This window comes from Chelonia mydas, chromosome 10 (assembly GCF_015237465.2).
Source record: "Chelonia mydas isolate rCheMyd1 chromosome 10, rCheMyd1.pri.v2, whole genome shotgun sequence".
In the NCBI taxonomy this organism is placed as follows: Eukaryota; Metazoa; Chordata; order Testudines; family Cheloniidae; genus Chelonia; species Chelonia mydas.
Window position 1 is genome coordinate 63,958,977 of NC_051250.2, and position 26,997 is coordinate 63,985,973.

At 38.1% G+C, this 26,997-nt stretch overlaps 2 protein-coding genes across 9 annotated transcripts in view; both read right to left on the reverse strand.

Moving 5' to 3' along the window:
* The window catches only part of SHC4 (SHC adaptor protein 4), a 68,315-nt gene extending 68,246 nt beyond the window's left edge, over positions 1 to 69 (reverse strand). For 2 of the 5 annotated variants that reach the window (XM_043524249.1, XM_043524245.1), the window contains exon 1: positions 9 to 42. The gene's annotated coding sequence lies outside the window, so the exon portion shown is untranslated. Of the gene's footprint in view, positions 1 to 8 lie in introns of all 5 variants that reach the window. The other 3 variants (XM_043524251.1, XM_043524248.1, XM_043524250.1) reach the window with 3 other exon arrangements.
* A 2,544-nt stretch (positions 70 to 2,613) lies between these two features.
* Positions 2,614 to 26,997, reverse strand: part of SECISBP2L (SECIS binding protein 2 like) — a 51,071-nt gene continuing 26,687 nt past the window's right edge. For all 4 annotated transcript variants that reach the window (XM_037911732.2, XM_043524240.1, XM_043524239.1 and 1 more), the window contains exons 10-18: positions 24,523 to 24,690; positions 24,212 to 24,353; positions 22,984 to 23,153; positions 21,924 to 22,056; positions 17,665 to 17,827; positions 16,775 to 16,995; positions 15,914 to 16,068; positions 8,393 to 8,612; positions 2,614 to 7,173 (exon numbers count right to left, since the gene is read on the reverse strand). In XM_037911732.2, coding sequence (XP_037767660.1) covers positions 6,500 to 7,173; positions 8,393 to 8,612; positions 15,914 to 16,068; positions 16,775 to 16,995; positions 17,665 to 17,827; positions 21,924 to 22,056; positions 22,984 to 23,153; positions 24,212 to 24,353; positions 24,523 to 24,690 — 2,046 coding nt within the window. In that variant the 3' untranslated portion in view covers positions 2,614 to 6,499. The remainder of the gene's footprint in view (positions 7,174 to 8,392; positions 8,613 to 15,913; positions 16,069 to 16,774; positions 16,996 to 17,664; positions 17,828 to 21,923; positions 22,057 to 22,983; positions 23,154 to 24,211; positions 24,354 to 24,522; positions 24,691 to 26,997) is intronic.

A 26,997-nucleotide genomic window follows, 5' to 3' on the forward strand; every position in this document is an offset into this window, starting at 1 on the left:
TTAGTTACCTGTTCTGTGTCTTTCTTCTGAGGAAGTTGAGCACACACACACAAAAAAGGAGGTACCAGAGTTATACAAATAGTTTTCTAATTTGCCTATGCAGTGGTTGAAAAAAAATATGAAAGAAAATCCAATAGCTAGCCTCTGTTGCATAACTATAGAGGGATTTGAATCAGTGAGCTCTTCACCACACATCTCTGACATGCCAATTTAAAAATTCTCATGCCAAATTCTCAGCTTTGTCAATACAATAGTGCTGCTTAAGATACTAACTCGGAAGAGTTTGGTAAAACAATTCTGCAAGAGCTAGAACTGGCAGCTGGTCACAGTTTTTAGATGAAACAGAGTACTATCCAAGTGAGAATTGCTTTGCTCTTAATATTGCTAGTGAATTATTTTGGTTCTTTATGAAGTATTTGCAGGTATTCAACCCTAAACCAGCATCAATGCCTCCACACCAACCTGTTCCCCACACACACCCAAAACAGTACCTCTCCGGCAAACCACTATCATGTTGAAAGCAAAAGCTGCATTACTGCAACATTATAAGGGAGAATTTACACAGAGAAATTCAGAGCTCTTGTTCCCATAGCACTGCCACTTTGCACACAGTAATACAAAAGAGTCAGATGCACAAGGTGTAATTTAAATACTTTCATATGTAGAAACATACAAAAATGTGGAACATTTCTTGTTAATATGGGAATAACTTGCTCCCTGACTTCTGAATATAAAGTGTTTCACCTATAAAAGGTGTATTATGTAGTTCTACCCTGCCTAGGTTTAAAGAAAAAGAAAGGCACCAGCATGGATAGTGCATGCATGCTGTCAAGTAATATCATGTATTTTGATGATTGTAAATGAACATTCATTAAAATAAATTCTAGTTTCTTGGAATGTGAGCCCTTAAAAGCAGTGGTGGATCAATGCTTTGAGTTATTCTTTGAAGTACTGGGATACTTGTAGTAGATGTCTCAGAGTGTAAATTCAAACATCTAATTAAACAGGTATTTGTGTTTTTTTAATGGCCATTGCAAATATGTCAGTTTGGTGCTCCAATCTGGAATTGCATTCTCAGAGCAATGCTAAAAGACTAATCGGAAGTCATGTTTTGGTTTTGTTCATATTTCATGCCCAGATTTGATTATTTTCAGAATTTTCTCAAAAATGTTATTCTCACTGAGGACTAAACTGATGGGAAGTTTGGGCTTCAATTTGTTACATTTTGAGTTATCTAAATAATTGTCTTGAACTATGGAAATAGTGTGGTAAGTCATAATGGGCCAAATAGTCTCTGGGGACTTTCCAAAATTAACCTTTGGGTTGAGAACATACATGAGAAATTTCAAAGCATTGTTTCTGCAGAAAGTTACAGAATTTGAAAATTAGGCTTTCTAATGGAAGTTCTTTCAAAAGCCATGAAAGAAGTGCAAGAGAAACTACAGTATGAACTTGATTTTATATATAGAAAATCATTAATTAAATTAATGGTGTACTTCAAATCTCACAGTACATGGGAGTAACAACACAAGTTAATGGTGCAGTTCCAATAGCTGAGGTGAAGTGAGCAGTTGTGATGAGTCACTGGAAAGTTAGGAGCTCCCCACATGCAAGCTGCACAAATTTTTGAAAGGATATTTAGCACAGTATCTTCAGTAATGCAAGCGTAAAGATCTAGGCAGAGGTTAGATGAATGAGGATAATATAAAATCCCATGTGTTACCACACTATGATACAAAAGATGACAATGTTTGGCGACGTTGACATTATGTGCTGCTTTTTTTGTCCCTTTTACTCCTAAGCAGCAAGTGAAATTCATCTTGGAGCTTGCACACCCAGTTTTATTTCAATTCCAAGACAGTGACATTGATTAGTTCCATTGCAGCAATTTCTGAACAGTGGTAGATTTTACATACTATATATAAAACCTATATTTTGCCTTCATGCCATGGTGATAATGCCAAGACACGAGCAGATTAATGGGACCTGTTAATGAGTATCAACTTTTGTTTTTAAATGCCTTGCTTTATTTGTCTGGGTCACACTCAATGATTGATTGTATGCATTCAAGGCCAACTTTACTTCATCCTGAAAATGTGTAGTTCAGATTTAGGATTTGTCTTCAACAAGATGCTTCTGATGCTTTTTTCAAATTTTAAGTTCCAAGAGTTCTACTAAAACTACACTTATACAGAGAACTTCTGCAAAGGACTGAAGAGTTTTTACTTAAGTTTTTTTTTCAAATTTGTAAAGTGACCAAAATATATGTCTCCTATGATACAAAACCTTTAAATGGGTTGTTTTACCTGGAAACATTTCAGTGAAGGAAACCAAAGAGAATCAACCAAGAGACTGTCCCAGTAATGAACTCTGCACTTGGGAACAATGTCTAGCTAGTATATTGTTTACTTCCAAGGAGGCAAACTGTAGAGATACCATGCATACTACCACCTGGTGGACAAGCTACAGAAAAAATACTGGTACCTGCCAGGAAAAGCAGCAACAAATCTTCATACTTAATCAGAAGTACTAGGCAGCATACGGTGCTGGTGAAGTTTTGGAACAGACATGAAATAAGGACATTGCAACTGGTAAATGAATATATCACTGTAGTAAGAGATATTTCTACAATCACTTTTATTAGTTATGGAAGAATCCCCACTAGTATTTACATAGTGCAAAAAAAGCTATTACTCCAAAAAAGTATGGTAGATAGAACAATTATCCTTCATACAGCAAAAAAGAAAACAGAACCCTTCATCTTTTATTTTATAATAATTTTCTACTGTTTAACCTAAGTGTTGCTACAAATGTTAAGACATTAAAGATTAACAGTTTATCTTATTAGAATCTATTAAAAATATATGAACCATTGATGAACATTTAGAAGGTGGGCTGTGCCAACTGTGTTGCTAATTTCAGTGTTATCACTCAGTATAAATTTCACGTTAGACATTCGTACATTTCATTGCGTGTGGAAGGGACGGCTAAAAAACCCCACATAGGCTGCATCTATGGCTTCCTTCTGCTGGTTTTTGTTTTTGTAAACAAATCTTCACACTGAATTTTAATGATTAAAATATGATCAACATTAAAATCAACTGGATATTTTGATTAGTTGGCACAACTTCACAGAGAATACTTAATGACAGTTTTAGCAAACAGCAGCTTTTCAAACAATAAAACTTTTTTGCATTCATATTTAAAGTAATGTTATTAAAATTTAAACTTCATGTTAAAGAAATGGACTGAATCATGTAAAAATCCTCGCCCACCTTTATGTTAAGAAATCATACAAGTGCATTATTGAAGAACATTTTCTGTTGTTTTTTAATTTTAAAAATACGGGACAAATCCTGCAGTCACTGTTTGGTTCCAATCCTGCAAACGCTTTCACAGGTGTTTAAATTAAGCATACCAATCGGTGTGCTGATACCAGTGGAACTACTCATGTTCCCAAAGTCAAGTATGTAAGTAAGTATTTGCAGGACCAGGGCCTTCCTCCTTATTCAGACAAAAAAAATAATAATTATTTGGTCTGATGAAGGACTACGTTCTCCAGATTTTTTTCCCCTAAATTTATTTTTACACAAATCCTAGAAGTGTTATATAAAATAATTTCTATGCACAGTCATCTCTATCAATTCATTGTAAAGATGCCCTACCACACATTATTTTTCATGTTTTGCCAGATGCATGAAATCTATATAATCCAATAGTCTTTGAAAGAAAAAAAATGGATATTTGTTTTCTGAATAATCTTCACAAAAAAACATATCTATATTCATATAACTCCAGAAACATCTGTTTTTTGGAGTATAACAACCTGTATAATAAATTGTATACTTTTTATAGTGAAATAGAAATCCAGCTATCTTAAAAAATTAATCATGGCACTACAAAATAACCTATCGGAAAGGTTATGCTTTTTTATTTCTGTTGCCGATAGAAACAAGATTACCACAAGATCAAGATTATACCTCTTAAGTGCTGCACATTGCAAGGAACTTCCCTAATTTTAGATGCAAATGGACCTCTTCCCAGACGCACAGTCATTCCATTCACAATTATATCTCATTCTCATCTTATCAAAAGGAAATGTTCTAAATGGATGGTTTCCTTTAGTCCATTTTGGTTTGCCTCTCTAGAGGTGATCATTCACATTTCCAAAGATTCTCCTTGTTTGCTGACAAAGAGATGTACTAGATGAGCTGTATCATCTTTAATGAACTCATAATATACTTATGAAATCTGTAGCAAAATTACAATTCAACAGTGGGTTGAAGATTATAAGTAAATTTCCTGTTTGATATAAATGTCAAATATTAAAATGACTGTCCAAGGTCAGAAAAGACAAAAAAGAAACCTTTGTAATGCTACTACCTCAAGATCAAGAGTTATTTGACTCACTGGCATGGAATAAGGAAAAGGAAATGTACAGATGATTATAGTTTTTTGTAATTCCACTTTCCATTTTTGGAAAATCTAGGTCAAATTCTACCCTTCGTGTGCACATGATCTTAGTTGTTGACGGAAGCTGTGCTTACACATCCAAGGGCAAACACTGATCCTCTGTCAGCAGTTCAAACCCCTATCATTTCCTAAATGAATAAACCTTTCAGAATGTATGCACAATAAAATCTGCAGTACAGACAATTGGGGTTAATATTTAGGAGGCATCATTCTTTACTCTTTGTATTCCTATCAACTGTCTGTTGCTAATACCTAGGAAGATTATATAATGGAACTAAGAACATGACAGGACAGCCAGCTGCTTTCTTCAACAATGTCCTGCATAGCATTTGCTATGTCTACAGATACCAAAGTGTTATTTACATAATACTCAAACTCTTTGTTTCCACAATGCTTATTACCAGTTGAAAGACAGGACTAGATATGTCCTAAACCTGGAGTCTGATTTTCCCAGTGCAACATGAAATATCAGTATTACAAATACTAAAAAAGTGCTGGTCCCAAGTTGTTAAGTAAACTAAGTGTGCAATTAAAATGTCCATTTATTTTGTGTTACTGAAAGTTACCTTTTAAATGGAAGTGGTCTAGAATAATGATGTAGAATTAAAACAAATCTATGTTTGTCATGAAAAATTGTTATTCATGAAAATGGTTCTTTGGCTACTCTTATAGTCAAGTCCTCGGTGCTGATGGCTTCAGTACATTTATTGCCAGTACTGGACAAAATTTAGAAAATTCAGACTCTTGGTGTGCAAGGATTAGACATATACTCCATCCCCAATCTGAAATAATTTCATCTCCAGATAATGGATTTAATTTCAATACTAGGAACAAACGTAGATAATTCTATGGCAGCTTATTCATTTCTGGCTTTTTTTTTTTTTTGAACCACTGACACCTCTCAGAACTCCAAGGCACTTTCCTGCCTTCCCAGAACAACTACTTTACTACTCTAGAAGTCAACTACTAGGCTGCTACAACTGAGGAACAAGAGTTCACATTCTCAATGAGAATTAATCCTGAAATTGATCCTGAACTCAATATAAAAGTGGCCAGAATCAAAGCATGCAAGAGAACACAACAATACACTTAGCTATTATATCAGTCACACTTACTGTTAAATACTCAGATCACTTTTGCCTGTTTTATTTAATGTAAATAAAATTATGCATATCAGCATTCCTGAGGTAAGTGAAAGAATAAGGAAGCAGTCAATTACGAAGAACAACATGGATGGTGGTCATGGTTCCCTTACTGTGACTCTGCAAATAGTGATTTTTTTTTTTTTTAAAGTATTTCATTGGAAAAAAGCAAACATACATTAACTACAATTATTTTGCTATTGTAGTTTTGGGTTAAAGTTATTCTAGCATATTGTAACTCTCATTACAGTCAGCAGCTTTTGCAATATACCCTCACCAACCCAACTAAAAAGCTGCATTTGTCCTAGCATAAGAATCATGCACACATTTCTCAATCTCCTCTTCCTTTTGACTGCAAGAAAAATGTTTTTGGATTTTTCTGACTTCTCTCTACAGAAAAGCCAATTGTTTTTTTTTTTATTATTTCCTGGTATAATTAGAAAATTATGGCCAATCAGGTTAAAATGATTGGGGTAACAGCAATGCAAAATGTTGGTAACTGTTGCAAGTCTTAAAACGTAGATCAGCTCATGTGTTGAAAAAAAGATAAACAGTCAAATTTAAGAAGACTTTTGCTTACAATTGGTCATTTATAAATAGTTTCTCCGTTTACAAAAGCAGCTCAAGTGAAGATCTATTATTAATTGAAATTTTTACATAGATGGTTTCAATTCTGGGAAATACACAGATACTGATTAAAAGCTAAACTATAGGTTTTAATGAAACAATTAACAATAGACAGCTACAAATATTTGTTGTGAATTAAATACATACATTAAATGTTAAACAGTGCAAAATGTTGAGATGAAGCACACAAAGTAATGGCTGCAACCCTTACAACAGTTAATTATAATTTTAAAGAGTTCCTGAGTTTGTACTTATTTTTACAACATGTAATTGGAATCTGTGTGTTCTTTATTCAGAGAATTGCTGACCGTGGGTTTATGTTGGGCATTATTTGCATGCTTGTCAGTTGTCCATTCCTCACTTTCAATTACTGGATCTACCTGCTCAGGAGTTTCTCTCTCTTCCTCTTCACTTTGTTCTGCATTGTCTCCCTCTGCACCACTAAGGGTCTTCCCAAGTTGAAGGGTTTCCATAGTTCTTTGGGTCTCTGAGACCCAAGATTCAATTCTGCTATTAAGTTGAACCTCTACTGATATAGGTTCATGGGTGTAATCCTCATCATCTTCATCGTCATCCTCCTCCTCTTCTTCAAGCATTCCTGGTACAAGAGTACTGGTGGTACTGGTCATAGAGGAATTTAAAAGATCACGACAGCTGCCATCCAAAGATCCTGTCTCGGTACTCTGCTGTGAGGCCCACTCCAGATTGTCATCTGGCTTCACCTCCTCTTTGTCACTTGGCAAGGATTTTCCATGACTTGCAGTTGAGGTAGTTCCAGTTGTAGCTGTAAGCGGCTGTTTATTAACAGTGGCTTTTTCAATTTGAACACTACTAGATTTTTCTGGTGCAGTGGTCTTAAATGAGGACACTCTCTCATTTTCAGAGGTTTCTAACCCATCAGATGTTTCCACCATGTTTCTCCAGTTTGTTTCTGCAGATCAAGACACCACAAGCTCATCAGAAAACTGACAGCTTCGAGAGTTAAAACATTTACACAATTAAAACAAAATCCTAAGATCCTGTTCAAGTAAAAAGCATAAAAGGGAGACGTGCATGTAACACTATACTTGTCCAAACATGATCACAGTGAAAAACAGTTTGAAAAAAATCAAGAGCAGAAAAAGCTGTGAAGTAAAGTGTTTCATGCTTAAAGAGATTCTCAAACAAACACATTTTGTTCTGAAATCAAAAAGGTGTTGATGCGCTTGCCTCAGCACTACACTCAGGCAGAAATGGCACGGCAGAGGGTGTGCGGGGAGACCATGCAGCGCGGTTTTACTGTCAGTGCCAGAATCCCATGGTAATTAGCCAAAATAGTATTAATCATCATCCTGCTGGTGTTTGTTAATAACTGTTGAATTCTGAACAAGAAGTTAAAAAAAGCAACCTCAAAGGTAGATCATAAAATTAAAAAAAAAACCCACGCTCTCCAAGTAATCAAGGCATTATTTTGAGTAAAGGGGGTGCTCAGGAAAAAAAAAAAAAAAAAAAAATCAGCAATTTTATTAACAACTTGGCCTAGGTTAGACAAGTATTTCATTCTTAACTAGTACTATCCCAGCTGTTAAACTGTGTGTGCTTAAGACCTGATGCATAAATCAATCTTGTAGGTTGCTCAGACCATGACAACTCTTCAAAACCCTTCACTGGCTTCCCTTCAACTTCAACATCAAATTTAAGCTAACTGCTCCAGTCTTCAAAGACCTAAATAATTTAGCTCCCGTCTACCTCTCATCTCTTCACTTCCCCCGTCATCCCCTTTCATTCTGCCCTATACACACACAACTCCCTGTTCAGACCTCACTGCTGGCCTTCATATACCAGCTCAATACCATGGAGAATCCTTCTGCAACTGAAGTGATCCTCCTGTGGTTGGCTTTAGGGTTGCTTTGCATCAATAAAGTATTTGGAACACATCTGAGAATTAAGGCAAATGCCATTATTTTTATGTGGTCAGTTCTAGAAGAACTTCCCCAGAAGACTACTGTCTCACCCCAAGAGCCTAACCAATTTTGGATCACCTTCTCTGAAGTGTAGAATATATTCTAGACTGGGAAGTATTTGGAGAATTTTTTTCTACCTATAGTTTAATATTTATAGCTATTTCCACTTTATGTTATGTAATATAAATATACATTTTTAATACTTACCATATTCTTTCTCATTCACTTCAGATATGGGCTCTGAAATAACACTACAGAATGAAATAGCGCTTGCCGCAGAGGGATTACGAGAATGACCCATGTGATGGGGTGCCTTCTTAACATTCTTTAAGGCCTCTTCTGCCTGTTCCTGCTCCATTGATGCAACCATATCTCTGTAAGCCTTTCTGGCCTCCTCAGTCAGTGAGACCAACTTATTAAAAAGGCTCTAAATAGGAAGACATTTTCATATTTGTTAGTTTCTTCATGAACATTTTCACTTGACACATTTTCCCTTTTATTAACAGGTCCTGTGAATGCAACCCTAAAGCCTGTCTAGTCAAAAAGAGTGTGCCCTTTATTTTGGGCAATCAGTCATGCTCTACGTTTCATTTTAAGGATGCCTCTGCATTTACACAGCTCAAGTTTTTGCTGGGGGTATTTCTGATGAAGCATGGGTAGGAGGGAAAGAACACAGCCATCCTGCATTGTTTGCAGACTCACAGGAAGCGTTCACTCAGCCTAAAATCCCAAATGATAAAACTCAGTCTTGCAGAATTTTCCTTTAAAAAAAAAAAAAAAAACCCTACTAGTTACTAATTTTGGTCATCTTAAGCCTCTTTGGTCTCACTGCTAGTCTTTGCTTCCCAATGGCACAGATCTAATCAGGTTTTATTTTGTGCAATGATTAATAGGTTTGAGCCTATTATATTATGGCACATTTAGATATGGATTATCTCCCATATAAAGCCTATTACCTTTTTCAGTGGGATGTCACAACATCTTACAACCCAGGCTTAGCAAAAAATGGAATCACATGGTCAAGGAAACCTCTGATTAGAATAGCAATCTTACTTTTGCACCAAAGAAACCACCATAAACATTTGGAGCCAGTAAAATGAATATTTAATGAAGTTTTCCATTACTGACCCGCACTTGATATTGAATCTCTTTCCAAATATACGTTAGAACAAAAGATGAATGACAATTTAAGTATTTAATGGACACTTCCTTCCTTAGCAGGTAAAGGATGCAACATGATCTAAAATTCAATACTGTCTGTGGCTAGCTGTTTTAGCACACTCATTGCTGGTAATTTTGTTTCCACGCCATCAATATTTGTTTTATTAAAAACTTTACATCTTGAGAAAAATATTGTTAACAGCTTAATTGTTAAGTGGTTTAAGTTACAGTACATGCTACAATACCCGAAACAAGTTCAGTTAGGCAGAAATAATTACATGCTCAATTTCAAAGAGTAACAATGTACAATTAAACAAACATGCTCAACACAAATTGGTCGTGTTACACATAACATTAACAGGTACATGTAATGTCGACAACAAACTAAGAAATACTTTAGTCAAAATCAGAAGACAGACAGGTTAACACCAATAAGTGCCACCATTTCTATTATTGTGAGGACAAAGTGCTGTCACCTCAGCATCTTCAACTCCTTGATGCCAGCATTCATGATGCAATTGATGAGGTGTCTGTCAAAAATTCCAGGCCTCAGGCATCAAGAGCTATCAGTAATCCTATAGTTTTAATCGGGGATATGAAAAGCCTGTTCCATTTCCCCATGCCACACCCTCCATTCTACCCAAAGAATACACAGCCAGTAGGATTATGGGGGTAAGGAAGGAAAGTAGTCTAGAAATCTGTCACTGGCAGGGGTGCAGAAATGATTTTTATAGTAGGGGTGCGGAGAGCCATTGAACCAAACTGTAAACCCTGTACATGATGGAAACCACTTCAAGCAGCAGCACCCCCAGTTCCAGCACCAGGACCTGTTAGAGGAGACTGGCTTCCTAGAAAGCTCTGGCAGGTGGCAGGAAGGAGGAGGAGGGTATCTGATTACATATAGCTCTACAAGGAGTAGGAACAACTCTTCTTATTTTTCAGTCTACCAGGTGCTAAATTTAGTAGGTGTCTGTTTCTCATTCCAACTGTTGTAAATGTGAAAGCTGCTGATCATTACTGTAAATGAGTGATTTGGTAATAGCTAAAACCTAATGACCCAAAAATGGATGCTAGGGTTCATACAGGGAAGATTGTGTTCCTACATCTGAAAAGAGAACGTTCGAATACTGTGCCCAAATTGCTGAAGATGCCATCCAAGAATGCATATAGGCTTTTCTGTTTGCTCAGAAAATGAAAATAAAATGAAACGATGGGAAAGCTTCAGGATGACTGCCTTTGAAGTACATGGGTGTTCAGTGCACTATGTAAGCCTTATTTAGAAAGTAGCAACACCTAATATAGTCCTAACACGCTTTGTGGAAGTTTAAAATTCTTCTGTAACCATCCGCCACCTTATGGGTTGGTTGACTGAAAAAAGATACATATACCCAGGCTTTCCAACACCACTTACTGGAACTCATAGGAAGACTCTCTCTCTACATTTGCATCCAACTACTTTAAGTATGGTGAAACTTACACTAAGAATGAGGGTGAGGAGGACTTTTGATCAGAGAGTAGCCAATGATCTATATAACAAGGGACTACCAGAGAGGTACATTAAAGGTTAGAGAAGGAAAGGAAATGTCAGAATGATATGGTCAGACTGCAAGATGAAAAACTCTGTCACAGACTCAGACATCTGACCTAATTTATTTAATATATAGAACCAGAAACCAAGGACAAAACTAAAAAGTTATTCAAAGGAGGTGAGACATTTCCATTACCAAGTCTCCTTGTTCTCCATGACCCTGATAGACAACATAACCAATTCAGGCTAACAAAAATTATGCTAATTCAACTTCTAGATGGAGCTGCTATAAGGTGGGGCAAAACTGGTGGGATAACCGTTCCCAGAGAGTAGTTATCATTGATTCACAGGTTTCAGAGTAGCAGCTGTGTTTGTCTGTATTTGCAAAAAGAAAAGGAGTACCTGTGGCACCTTAGAGACTAAACCCTCCCTCCCCCCCCACTCTCCTGCTTAATAGCTCACCTTAAGTGATCACTCTCGTTACAGTGTGTGCGGTAACACCCATTGTTTCATGTTCTCTATGTATATAAATCTCCCCGCTGTATTTTCCACTGAATGCATCTGATTTGAAGTGAGCTGTAGCTCATGAAAGCTTATGCTCAAATAAGTTTGTTAGCCTCTAAGGTGCCACAAGTACTCCTTTTCATTGATTCACAGTCATGCTGGAAGGGCATTACAAATGGGATCCCGCAGGGATCAGTTCTGGTTCCCGTTCTATTCAATATCTTCATCAGTGATTTAGATAATGGTATAGAGAGTACACTTATAAAGTTCGTAGACAATTACCAAGCTGGGAGGGGTTGCAAGTGATTTGGAAGATAGGATTAAAATTCAAAATGGGATGTATTAGCACGAGAAGTAATTCTTCCACTCTATTCCACTGCACTGATTAGGCCTCAACTGGAGTATTGTGTCCAGTTCTGGGCGCCACATTTCAGGACAAATTGGAGAAAGTCCAGAGAAGAGCAACAAAATGATTAAAGGTCTAGAAAACATGACCTATGAGGGAAGATTGAAAGAACTGGGTATGTTTAGTCTGGAGAAGAGAAGACAGAGGGGATATGGTAATAGTTTTCAAGTACATAAAAGGTTGTTACAAGGAGGAGGGAGAAGGATTGTTTTTCTTAACCTCTGAGGATAGGACAAGAAGCAATGGGCTTATATTGCAGCAAGGGAGGTTTAGGTTGGACATGAGGAAAAACTTCCTAACTGTCAGGGTGGTTAAGCACTGGAATAAATTGCCTAGGGAGGTTGTGAAATCTCCATCATTGGAAATTTTTAAAAGCAGGTTAGACAAACACCTGTCAGGGATGATCTAGATAATACTTAGTCCTGCCATGAGCACAGGAAACTGGACTAGATGACCTCTTGAGGTCCCTTCCAGTCTTATGATTCTATAATTAATCCTGAGTTTTTCCCCCCCCCCATCACCATCTAGCTTTAAAATGGAACAATCACATTTATACCCCAGGTTTCAGAGTAACAGCCGTGTTAGTTTGTATTCGCAAAAAGAAAAGGAGTACTTGTGGCACCTTAGAGACCAACCAATTTATTTGAGCATAAGCTTTCGTGAACTACAGCATCCGATGAAGTGAGCTGTAGCTCACAAAAGCTTATGCTCAAAAAAATTGGTTAATCTCTAAGGTGCCACAAGTACTCCTTTTCTATTTATACCCCAAATCTCTTTGTTTGTCAGTTTGTTGCATCCACCAAGTAAGTAAAGTCACAGATGTTAGAACAGATATTCAGACTTGTCAATTTTTAGAAAACTCTCACATGCCATTCCAGGCAACTTAGTTATCAACTGAGTGTGTTTTTGGCACACTCAGACTGCTTTGGCTGAAACTTCATAGGCATGAAGCTGGACAAAAAAAAATCTGTGGGTTGTGGAAACTGTATCATATCTGAGAGCAGACAAAAGAAAGAAAGAATGGTAGGCCTAATTAGTTTGAATGGAGGATTTGATTATATTTCCCTTAGAACTGCAAGCTTTTCATTTTGGACAATGAGTGCCCTTTTTAGTTTTTAAAGAATAAATGTGTTTACAACAACATGAGATACAGTTTTTGTTCTGCTTCATTTTCAAAAAATGGCTTTTTTCCCCTCACTGTTTTTCCCAACAGATGGAGGAAAAGCTTATCATCCTAGTTTTAGTGCAGGCAGTAGATGAGCTGTACCTACAGGGTTGGAGTGGTTATATCACAGGCAGAAATGATCCATACCTGCCGATAATGCAGGGGCATAAATAAGGGCAGAGTGAGGGCAGCAGCTTCAGCAGATGTTACTCAGCATGCTCGGTCCATGTGAGCATGCTCAGTACAAGCCAAGCAGTTAAATCGGGGGGGGGGGGGTACGGGGGAAAACGGATGGATATATGACCCCGCATGCCATCTCAGCCACACCGCATCGCCTCTGATCACAGGCCAGGATGATATGATACATGCACAGGTCACATCTAATATGATGGCAACCCACAACCCTCCCAAGGTGTGCAGACCCAATGAAGCAGAAGCATTCAGCTTTGATGAAAATATGAGGATTTTAGGTAGCTGGTAGATGCCCTTGGTACCAGTGCTCCTTTGAGGCCTCCCAAGACCTCCTTCAAAGACCTCCCAATCTTTTTAACAGGCCAACTGTTGCCTTACTTCAAGATGCTTGCATGCCTTACAGTCCTAGACATTCCAGGTCATTTAAGCTGGCACTTCAAAAGATGTCTGCCAGCACGTTCCAAAAATATAGAGGAAGAAGAGGATTTAGATGTGACAAATCTGACATCACAGAATTGACAGAGCAGCATGTCAAATTTAAAGAGATAAGCAACTTTACAATAAATAGGCCAAGATAAAATTGACATCCAATGCCAGTCAGCACTCTGTACATACAACAAAACCTCGCAATAACGTGCCCCGTGATAACATGAGTTGGGATATAACGCAATCATAAGTTGGCTCCCCTTTAAGGCCGTAATACTGTTCATGTTTTGCCAGAATACTTTTTTTACGATATTTATAAATAAACTGCGTTCTTCCGTTATGGATATGCCAGTTCACAAACGCAAGTCATTTTCTGCCCAAGAGAAATTGTATGCCCTGGATCAACTAAAGAAGGGCAAACAACAAACACAGCTTGCTAGAGACATAGGAATTCACGAGTCCACTCTGTGAGGGTGGAAAAAAGAAGAAAAGCTCCGTAGCCTACCCTGCATTCTTGAAGAGGAAACTGGTTTACAGCGTAAAAAGGTCAAGTTTGCTAAGGACAAAAGCCTAGATTCAGCCTTGTACCAATGGTTTGTCCAGGTTCACTCAGAAGGAGTTCCCATTTCTGGCCCTATTCTGAAAGCTCAAGCAGAGAAATTTGATTGCCTTATCAATGCAAATGAATCCAAATGTAAGGCGAGTAACGGCTGGCTAGACAGATTCAAGAAAAGGCACACTATAACCCAAGTTCTTGTGTTTGGGGAAATCCTCTCAGCTGATAAAGAGGCTGCCGATTCCTACCCAATTGAGCTTAAAAAGTTGCCGGAGGAAGGTTGCTACACAGCCGATCAAGTTTACAACTGCAACGAGACTGGCTTATGCTTTAAAATGTCATCCGATCGCACCCAGGACTGATAGTCACAAACGAGAAGGCTTTAAGCAGAAGAAGGACTGAGTCACTCTTGTTTTGCGTCAACAAGTCTGGCAGCCACAAAGTCAGACCTCTGATGATCGGAAAAGCGAGGTCTCCCAGATGTTTTCATCATGTTAATCTTCCCTTTGAATACACCAACAGCAAGAATGCATGGATGAAAAGCTCCATATTTTAAGACTGGTTCCATAAAACTTTCATGCCAGCAGTTTGGGCTCCTTTGCAAAAACTCAAGCAGGAGCAAAAAGCTCTCCTCCTGCTGGATAATTGCCCTGCCCACCCCCTAGCAGAAAATCTTGTCAGTGATGACAGCAAGATTAAAGGCTCTTATCTCCCAAAGAAAACTACATCAGAAATCCAGCCACTGGACCAAGGCATCATATCGATATTTAAGCAAAACTATTGTTGCAAAATGATCAAGCAGATGGTAGCAGATAACAACTTCTCCGTCGACACATCACTGGCATCACTCAACTTGAAAGAAGTCTGTCACCTTGGTGGGAAAGCCTTGGGATGCTATCTCTGCACATTGCATTGAACGATACTGGATAAAAGGGTCTTGGTCATCTACACACGATGATGGTAACAACGACAAGCCTGAATTTACAAGATTCACTGAAGACGACTTACATTTAGCCGAAGAAGCACTCAGAGAATATGAGCACAGTCATCATGAGATCCTCAACTGGTTTTAGGCAGATGACATCTGCCCGCTATATGAACACATCTCAGATGACGAAATTGTTGCAAATGTCAGCAGGAAGAATGAAGCTGCACCACCAGAGCCCGAAACCAGTGGCACTAATGACAAAGATGGCACCTCAACTCTCCCATCAAAAGTGTCCGAGCCAGTAAAGCACCTAGAAGCCAGTTTGAGGTGGCTGGAAACTCAAGACATGGACAGCGTCAAAATCCTCCAACTCAGAAGCATTCTTGACTTTGCTAGAATGCAACAGTCTGCGGCAAATAAGCAGACCACACTAGATAGCTTTTTTAAGAAGTGATGACATTTAAAATTATGGAGTCATACAACCAGATTGACTTTGCACTGTGCGCAATGATTAGTGTAGTCGATTTCACATGTTTCTTTCATGTACAGGTAATTAAATTACTACTTTTATGTTTAAAACATGCTGTGACAACCGTTGTTTTTTTAACAAGACTTAAACTGACTGGCTTGAAATGGTAAGTTTTTATAACCCCGCTATAAAGTGACCCCGCATTTATCGCGATCAAATTTTTTGGACCCCAATTATCACGTTATAGCAGGGTTTCAGTGTATGTATGTATACATGCATGTTAGCTTGTGAGCCCAAGGGCAGTGAACAAAGTTTGTAAACATGTATTACATGAGAAAAAAATTGAAACGACATTAACTATTTCAGCTATCTATTCAGAAATGAATTGCTTACCTCAGCACCTGAATAGTTGAAGATTCCCACCACACTAACAGGAACTAGTTTGTTCACACAACGACCAAGAGCTTTACGTCCAAGTGCAAAGACAAAAGGAATCTCTTGCTCTCGTGCCATGGCTATTACATTATACAGAGCTTCATCCAATCCACCTTAGGATAAAAAAATAACACTAAGCTAAAGCTTAGAACAGTTATCTTTACTAGTGCACTTTAGTCCAACCCAGTATTCCAGAGTTTGTGTCAGTGGCTATCAGCTAAAACTGTAGTACACATAGTTAGCCACCAGATATTTAGATTAAGCCATGTACTGCCTGAAAACAGTAAGGCTTTGAATGCAGTGTACATGCAGTAAGTTAGACTTGATTGTACTTGAATAAAATAAGCAGTTATTTACTGAATATGATCAGTTAATCTGTACACTTAACGATGCTCTGAACCCTCTAATGGTGCTGTATTATACACCAGGAGTACTAAAGCAGAAACTTTATGAAACTGGATTCTTTGTATCTTAATAGATCTTTTCCTTCTCTTACATATCTCAGGAAGTTATCATTTGCATTCCCGTAGTGTCTGAAATATACTAGGCACAGTCCCCAGTCCCACATACAGGAAGGCACAATTCCTGCCCCATTGCTTCCTGTAGTTAAAGAAATGGGCCCAAAGCAGAGTGTGGCAGCTTTACAATGGAATTGAAAGATGACCTGTCATGCTTATGGGACAGCATGGAAGATGCTTAAAATGACTGAGGAGTCAACATCATGGATTAACAAGGTTAGCATCATGGGTAGTGTTGGGGAAAATGCAATATACACATAGTATTTATACACTAAAATATTTCTTATTAAAGCACATGTACCTTTTGACTGGATTTTTTCACAGTTAGGAGAAATGATCACACATTTTATCTTGTTTAACTTCATGTGCTTAGTAACCTCACGCAAACCCATAACAAGCCTTCTCCTTGCTTTAGCTCTCATGGGATCCTTTTGGTAAATGCGTTCCTGGAAGCTGACAAGCTCTTGCAATAGCAAAGTCACACACTCGTCTATTTCTTTACTTAGAACTTGATTACAATACCTGTCAATTCAGAAACCACCACATTTTAGCATATAGCAAATTCAGCAGTGTCTCTCATTGCTGTGTGCCTTTAAATGATTTTTGGCAGAAAGAAAATTTTTGTTACTTGTTCCAAGTATACTAAATACATTTATTTAGAAGTTAAAGAACTGTACACCTAAAACAATGTAAGGATATTCTGAAAGAGTTTAAAATGAAACCACAGTGAAATACATTGTCAGTATACAACCCACCCACCCAGAGCCCACATATTAAAAGAGGATAGCTCATACACACTTATATTTTACAATTCACTATTCCTTGATCAAATCTGATAATCAATAAGGGATGCTTTCGAGCACTGGTTAGTGGTAATTCCACTGTAGTAGGGGTGGATTGTAACAGAGTTTCCAGCTCCCCAAAACTCAAAGTTGCCCTTCATTTGAAATGACTTTTCTGCCCACTCCATTTCTTAAAAGCAGCATCTTAGCTGAAGGAAATCCCTCAGGAATATTATAACCTGCCCCATGACAAGCAAGAAAGAAACAGAGGGTGCAAAGTGCCAGCGAGTAGTGTTTACTTACGTTCACCAACAACTTACAAGAGTCCACTAAATTCAAATACAGTTAGAAAATACATTTGACTAGAATACACTTTTAGAATTCAAGTTGAGTAATTCAAAGCTCTTACTCTCTGAATCTCTTGCTGTGAATTTTAGTGATTGTTGAAGATGCCATTGGACTACCTATCCCTGAACTGGCAGGTGAGCCTTGTGACACTGGAGTCATACAATATGGAGAGTTCTGACTTGCTGGAGAGAGTGAAGTATCACTAGGCATACTTAGCCCCGGTTCTGAAATAAATGAAAAAAAGCTTTGAAATGTCTTAAGTATGAAATGCATTTATATATAAAAGCAGTACAGTTTAACACAAGGAACTCATCTGCCACTCATATGTCCCTCTCTCTCATTTTTACATATATTACAAATTTCAGGCACCTAATATCTGTCAGGTAAACCACTTTGAATGCATATTCAAATATAATTAATTATTACATTTGAGCTTTTTTTTTTATTAAAGGTATTTGAAAATATGAGTGAAACAGGAACTACCTGAAAAGAATAACTTCTTCCAAAAATTAAACTTGTGTGACATTTAAATTATGCTGTCTTTTTGCTGCTTTACTTTACCATGATCTCCAGAGAGTCATTACCTACTTGGTGTCCTAGCAATCTTTAGAGTATCACTCATTACAATTACCACGATATCACAATGTGGGTAGTAAATACCAAAGAGGTAGTGGCTGACAGCTTTGGATGTTCCTTTGCAGTTCAAGAATTAACCATAGCCTTAGCAAAAGTTCAAATAGTTTGCAGGAGTTCAAATGACTTGGCACTAAACTTGCATTTCCCCCCATATTGCATAAGCCTCTGTACTTGCTGATTCTAGACAGAAGAGGGAGCACTAGAATGTGATTTGAAAAGTCTGGGTTTTCATGCTTTTTTTGGCCCTACCAAAAGCAGGAGGACCAGAAGTGTCATGAGAAAGCCTGTTCTAACACGATTTCCAGCTCAAATGTGATGGGCACAACTAGTCCAGGTAAACATGTTAATTGGACGGCTGCATTTTTTTCAACTTCTTCTATCCCAAGTTCATGCCTTATGAAAACTGTGTCAGGTGCTTCTAACTACCGACTAATGCTCAGAAAAAGCACAACATATTACTAATATACATTTGGCATCAGATTCTCAGTTTGTATAAATTGGTATAGCAAATCTGTGGTCACTGAAATGAATAATGCTATGCGAATCTACATCAGCTGACATTCTGGCCCTTGACATTTATATTTTAACTCCCTAGGAACGTGATAGCAAAGTCAGAATTATTTAACAAAAAATAAACTAGTAGACTACAATACTCAATTACCTAGGACTGTAAGAATTATAAAACTAACAAGAAATTTAAGTATTTATTGGAACCAATTTGTAAATAAAGATTAAAAGTTTGGCTAAAAGGGTGGTTTTAATCATTTACAAAACTCCAAATATCTAAGAAGAACTGACTCCAATTTCTCACACAGCAGAAATTCAAGGTAAACTAGGAGTCAATGGTTTCAGAGTAGCAGCCGTGTTAGTCTGTATTCACAAAAAGAAAAGGAGTACTTGCTCAAATAAATTTGTTAGTCTCTAAGGTGCCACAAGTACTCCTTTTCCTTTTAGGAGTAAATGGGTGACACTGAGTAAGTTTAGGTTATGGCCAAATATCAGAAAAGCTTCCAAACTAATGTCTATTACATAGAAAGTGTCTCAAATGGAAAGTGGAAGACTGATTTATTTGAAAAAGCTAGACTGGACATGTAGAACTGATCAATGAAATTGTTTTTAATTCACTTTATTAATATAACTTCATAAGCAAAGCTTTATGAATGAAAAAAACATTCATTCATAAAATCAGTTACCCCAATAACTGGCTAATTGAGTTTCACTTTCGATCCAATTACTGCTTAAATCGCTGAAACTTACACTGTTTCAACATTGTAACTTCTGCTCACTGTTTGCCATTCATTATACTTGTCTATATTGTAACTCAAACTCCATTTTAACTTGTCCGAAACGCCATTTTAAAATGCTCACTTCATTTTGTAAAAGCTTGCTGCAACCTTCATTTTTGCAAAACCCTGCGGTAATCTTATTAGTTTGGTTTAGATATGTGAACGAGGTATGTATGGATGACGGAATCAACCTCCAGCCCAGCCTGTCCTGATGAAATAAAGCGTAAATGCCCAACGGCTGAAAATGCAGACAACAGCCCTGACAAATTTCAGAGTAGCAGCCGTGTTAGTCTGTATTCGCAAAAAGAAAAGGAGTACTTGTGGCACCTTAGAGACTAACCAATATTTGAGCATAAGCTTTCATGAGCCACTGACAAAGTAAGAGGAGTCCACCCTCAAAAGAAAAGAACAAAAGTACAATTGAAGAAACATCAAAGCCAGGTCCTAGGCTGAAAGTCATGTCTGCAATTGACAGGTGATCAATCAATCACAGCGGACCCAGAGGCAGCGTGACACAGCAAGACCTATAGACTTTGGATTCAAACTAAAGCCTACAAAAAGGATGGGCGAGATGGAAGACTTTGAAGGGTAACATTCTGCTGCCAACATGGAAGGGCATCGATGCATGCCCAGCAGAGACCCAGCTCTTCCTTGTGCCCGGCTTGCCTGGCCAATTAGCCGCCACAAGCTATGAAACCAAGCCACGAACTCAAGCTACATTCAGGACTGGTAACTATACAGCCGCTGCAGAACCTGAGTGTGTGTATGAACGAACGTGTGAATGAATGTGAAACTGAATGAAATGTTATAGCTATAACTGACTGCCTACTACAATTCTTTCTGTATTCACAATAAATGTGACATCTTGTCTTATCCCCTTTAATAAGATCCTGCTGGTTTTTATTTTATTCACAGGTTTCAGAGTAGCAGCCATGTTAGTCTGTATTCGCAAAAAGAAAAGGAGTACTTGGGGCACCTTAGAGACTAACCAATTTATTTGAGCATAAGCTTTCGTGGGCTACAGCCCACTTCATCGGATGCACAGAATGGAACATATAGTAGGACACACACACCACACACACACAGTCTCAGAGAGGGGAGAGGAAAGGAGGCGGCCGGACCCTCCTCTGGCGAGGGTCACCCGGCCCGCCTTCCCCTGGGGAGCCCGAGGAGGGAAGCACCACCCTGCGCCCGGCACACACAAATTGGAAGTTACCATACAAACTGTGGGAGGCTAATTAGTTAAGATGAGCTATTATCAGCAGGAGAAAAAAAACTTTTGTAGTGATAATCAAGATGGCCCATTTAGACAGTTGACAAGAAGGTGTGAGGGTACTTAAGGAAATAGAAAAGGAGTACTTGTGGCACCTTAGAGACTAACCAATTTATCTGAGCATAAGCTTTCATGGGCTACAGCCCACTTCAAAGGATGCATGAAAGTGGAAAATGCAGTGAGGATGTTTTTATACACATAGATCATGAAAAAATGGGTGTTTATCACTTCAAAAGGTTTTCTCTCCCCCCACCCCATTCTTCTGCTGTTAATAGCTTATCTAAAGTGATCACTCTCCTTACAATAAAAAGAAAAGGAGTACTTGTGGCACCTTAGAGACTAACCAGTTTATTTGAGCATGAGCTTTCGTGAGCTACAGCTCACTTCATCGGATGCATAGCATATCGTGGAAACTGCAGAAGGTCTTCTGCAGTTTCCACGATATGCTATGCATCCGATGAAGTGAGCTGTAGCTCACGAAAGCTCATGCTCAAATAAACTGGTTAGTCTCTAAGGTGCCACAAGTACTCCTTTTCTTTTTACGAATACAGACTAACACGGCTGTTACTCTGAAACCTCTCCTTACAATGTGTATGATAATCAAGGTGAGCCTTGATTTGTGCTGGAAATGGCCCACCTTGATTATCATACACATTGTAAGGAGAGTGATCACTTTAGATAAGCTATTACCAGCAGGAGAGTGGGGTGGGGGGAGAGAAAACCTTTTGAAGTGATAGACACCCATTTTTTCATGATCTATGTGTATAAAAACATCCTCACTGCATTTTTCCACTTTCATGCATCCGATGAAGTGGGCTGTAGCCCATGAAAGCTTATGCTCAAATAAATTGGTTAGTCTCTAAGGTGCCACAAGCACTCCTTTTCTTTTTATTTTATTGGTATAACAGACAAAGCACATGAGAATCTTGAATATTTGAGGGATGGACAAAATGGCCTCAAATAGGTCTTTTTCATCTAATTTCCATTCTTTCATAAGGGAAATAGCTGATCACACAATATATAACAAGCTAATGGTAATGGACTTTGTTACATGTTAAAAATGTATAGACACTTCAATTTAAAACAATCATTTTTAAAAATCCTAAAACAAGAGAAGACTCTTACCTTCTTGAGAGGCTAACTCCTGAGACTGGTCATTAGTCAAACTTACATGAACCTCTTTCTGTTCATCAGATCCCAGAAGACTGTGATCTGCAGATAAGCGTCCTTTCTTTTCTTCTCTCTCTTTTAAAATAATCTAGGAACAAGGTACTCGTTTTCAATAAATTAGACACCTGTAAGTATTACAGATTGCTACGAGGTGAAAAGCTTCCCTCACACAGAAATAGGAAAAATTCATCAAGTTTGGTTTAGAGCCTTTTTGTTCCTGTAAGTAAATGTAAACACATTTTAAATCTGTTTGATGGATGAGAAGTGGCACTCTTCATTTTAGTGGTTGCAATAAGGCATAAACACAATACTAGAGTATTTTTAGATTAGTAGCGCTGCAGGGAGGGTTTTTTTCATAGTTTTTGTTTAAAATACTTTCCAAACACTCTTTCAAACTTCTATTTTGTAAAGAGTGTTCATCTTTGTCACCACTACCCACCCCCACTCTTGTAAACACACCTGATGCAAGAATGCAATAAAATTGCAACAGAATTTTATAGCTTCTTCTGGAAATTTTTTTGAAAAGCATAAAAAAGCACCACAATACAAGGTGCTGAGAAAACATGGCTATTTACTGTATCAAAGATAAAAGCTAATGATAAAATATCAAAGCATCAATGACATATGCCAATACTGTAATGAATAATGAAAAATATGGGCTAGATTCTCAGCCTTGATGCATTTACTGGATAGTCAGTAGCCATCTATACATCACTTGCTTCTCTTTCCTCTCCCACCCTCCACCAGATACCCCTAGAACAGACCCAGCACTGGGTTGTGTATGTCAGAAGCATGCTGTACTCCAGAAATCAGCAAGAGCTGCTAGAGAACTATTCCTTTAGGAGCAAATTGGTCCCCAGCTGTCCTAAAGATCAGGGCATCACACTTCAGGAGTTCATGATTCCCAATCCCACTAGACCACAACTAAAACATTATTAAGAGAATTATTTGTCATTGTTATCTCTTAATCTTGAAACTTGGATCAAGACAGTCCCAAAACAGTTGCATGGTTTACCTTTTTAAGTGCGGTAGGGCGTTTTAGTTTGGAAATTTCTCTCTCTTTTCCTCTTTTTACTTTTGGAGCAGTAGAGTCCAAAGGATTAAGACAACCCACAGATGGCTGTCCTTTAGTTAATGACTTTCTGTTGGTAGATTCTTTGGTATGAAAAGGTGCAGCACCACCAACTAAATATAGACAAAAAAGATAGTTTCACTAAAAGACACTACTGAAAGAAAGCCCACACACTTTCAAAATTTCCACTAATGAATTCTCACAAAGTAGACTTTCCTTCCTTTTGCAGGGGAAGGGGAAGTTTATGACAGGAAAGTTACATCACCAAATGTTGATGTTTTCACATTTACATATTTCTTTAATTTAGCCTCATGTTTTAGGAAACGGACTACTCATTCCAGGAGAAAAAGAGGGCTAGACATCACAGAACGTTTAAGAGTAAGATGGAGTTTGTCTCAAATGACATGTAAATATCATTTTCCTAGACACGAATATGTAATCTGTAAATACTTCTGTTATAATAATATAACAGATTAAGAAGGAAGGTAGAATTTAACTGACATTATTTGGAAGAAATAAGATTTTTCTATATAGCAACAGGCCAAAAGAAATGCATTTTAAAATGAAGCCTACAATCAAAGTTCTTTCTGGCACTTTGTTAGATACAACCTTGCTGGTCAGTATTTATGAGTGGAAGACTCCTTGCAAATTAGGGAATACAAAAAGTGCACTTTGTTCATTTATTTCCCAGAGGCGATTCATAGTGTGATTCACAGTACGTTATACAATAGCACTTTAATAAGTGTTCAGGCAAAGAGGGCAACTGCGCAGGGGCCACGGCGAATTAAAAGGGTCCAGGGGCCCCCGTGGCAGCACAACGGGGTTAAGGCAGGCTTCCTGCCCACCCTTGCTCTGTACTGCTCCAGGAAGTGGCCAGCACATTCCTGTGGCCCCTGGGGAGGGGGTGTCCGCGCAGCAGCCCCGCCTTGAGCCCCGACTCCACAGCTCCCACTGGCTGGGAACTGCGGCCAATGGAAGCTATGGGGGCAGTGCCTGTGGGCAGCGGTGTGCGGAGACCCCCTGAACCCCCCCACCTAGGAGCCGCTGCCAGAGGGGTGTGCTGGCCGCTTTCAGGAGCCGCATGAGGTAAGCGCTAGATTTTGAATGATCAGATTTTCATCTTATGTTCTCAAAAGAGAAGCTATGGAATACTAAAGTTAGATGGAATTACCTGTGTATGAGAGGGGCCTGGTATTGGTGAGCTGACGGGCTTTCATTGCTTGTTGCTGTTTCTCAAGCGCTGCTAACATATCCCCTAAGTCTAGCTGCACAGGAGTTTTACTCTTCTTCCCAGCTGCTTTTGATAAAGCCTCCTGTAACATGAACATAAGACATAGTTCACCTTTATGTCTATTTACCAATGATCAGTAGAAGACAGCATCTATTTTAAACAGACATTATTGTTATAATAGTGTATGAAGGAATGCTATTGGATGATAGTTATTCCTCCCCTAGCAATTACTACTTGAAAATGTAACAGACCTGGAGTTTCTTCTGCTCCATACTTATTTCTGAATATTCTTGAGCTGTGGCAAGTGCTGCTGCCAAAGCTTTCTTCTTTTGACTTTTTGCACGTTTGGGTACAGAGGTTGTAATAGGAATTGGAGTTTGGACTATATTGATTGGAGAATTTTCAGGTAAATTATCCAGCTAAGGTTGCAGAAGAAAGAGAATAAACATAATTACAAGCTGTTACAATAGAAAAGGAACTACTTATCTGAGACAGTAGCAAAAGAATTATGCAAAGGTAGAGAACTAGTCTATTTAGCAGATATACTACCTATTAAACAAGTAACATAGCTGTGACACAACAAGTCACAGCATGCATGAGGATACAGCTAAATTAGTTTTGTGGAGTACTTAATCTTTATAGTGAAAGAGACATATTACATGTCATAAACAAACTAGGGAAATTCAACCTAGATAGAGCTACTATAAGGTGGGTATAAAACTCGTTGGAAAACCATTCCCAGAGAGTAGTTATCAGTGGTTCACAGTCATGCTGGAAGGGCACAACAAGTGGGGTCCTGCAGGGATCAGTTCAATAACTTCATCAATGATTTAGATAATGGCATAGAGAGTACACTTATAAAGTTTGCGGATGATACCAAGCTGGGAGGTGTTGCACGTGCTTTGGAGGATAGGATTAAAATTCAAAATGATCTGGACAAACTGGAGAAATGGTCTGAAGCAAATAAGATGAAATTCAATAAGGACAAATGCAAAGTACTCCATTTAGGAAGGAGTAATCAGTTGCACACATACAAAATGGGAAATGACTGCCTAGGAAGCAGTACTGCAGAAAGGGATCTGTGGGTCATAGTGGACCACAAGCTAAATGAGAGTCAACAGTGTAACGCTGTTGCAAAAAAAGCGAACATCATTCTGGGATGTATTAGCAGGAGTGTTGTAAGCAAGACAGGAGAAGTAATTCTTCCGTTCTAGTCTGCGCTGATTAGGCCTCAACTGGAGTAGTGTGTCCAGTTCTGGGCGCCACATTTCAGGAAGGATGTGGACAAACTGGAGAGAGTCGAGAGAAGAGTGACAAAAATGATTAAAGGTCTAGAAAAACATGACCTATGAGGGAAGATTGAAAAAATTTGGTTTGTTTAGTCTGGAAAAGAGAAGAATGAGAGGGGACACGGTAACAGTTTTCAAGTACATAAAAGGTTGTTACAAGGAGGAGGGAGAAGGATGGTTTTTCTTAACCTCTGAGGATAGGACAAGAAGCAATGGGCTTAAATTGCAACAAGGGAGGTTTAGGTTGGACATTAGGAAAAACTTCCTAACTGTCAGGGTGGTTAAGCACTGGAATAAATTGCCTAGGGAGGTTGTGGAATCTCCATCATTGGACATTTTTAAGAACAGGTTAGACAAACATCTGTCAGGAATGGTCTAGATAATACTTAGTCCTGCCACAAGTGCAGGGGACTGGCCTAGATGACCTCTCGAGGTCCCTTCCAGTTCTATTATTTCTGTGTTTTCCATCCTAATTACTACTTCAGGGATTTCCTCCCCCCCCCCAACATGAGCTATTTAGCAAATTCCCAGATTCTCAGGATTTGACTTTCTACCAATAACTAATGACAATATAAACAATTCTAGATACATGATTTTGCAGAAAACAGCAAACGAATCAGTAATCAGAGATCAATACTGAGGGTTCTCATGCAAATTTCTGCTTCGGAATCGTTTCAGAGGCCAATATGGTTTGTTTATTTATTAACTGCTGACTTCATTTTCTCTTCAGAATGACATCTGTTAAACTGAACTATTAAATTTTTAGTTCATGACTACAGTGGAGAGAGTTCCATTAAAACATTCAGTGTATATAACATATATAGACTGGAAGCTGAGATGGCCAAAAATTGATAACTTACAAGGTAAGTATTGTCTGGATTTATGAGGTCAGTGAGTATTGACATACACCTCTAAAGAAGTCAATATAAAAATAATATTGGAACAATAATAGAAGAACCACCCTCTTAAATTCAACAGCAGGTTCTTTAGATTAACAGTTTTTGCTGAATTCGTCATGTAACTAAACTCAAAATTTACTGTTTGCTCGGGCCCTACACAAACAATAGCTATATAAGTTTTAAAGTAACATCTTTATGGATTCCCCCCCACCACCCTTTTTTTTTTTTTTTTTTGCACCAAACTGATGCAAATTTGCATCTTTTGAACCAAACAGAGAAAGCTGACTATGCACCAGAGGAAAAGCCCCATTCTTGAACATTGATGGTACTTCAGAATGTGCACTTTAAATTATTTTCTAAATGAATGATTTTAAAAAGTTAACTATAAAAAACTGTAAAAAACCCACCAGCTTCATTTCTTTCATGATTTTTTTGCTTCAATACTTCCACTTAACAATATTAACTTTTGTTTTTTAAATAAACCTACCAATGTTTTTTTTTCCCCCACCAATTCATTTTTTAAATAAATAGGTATTCT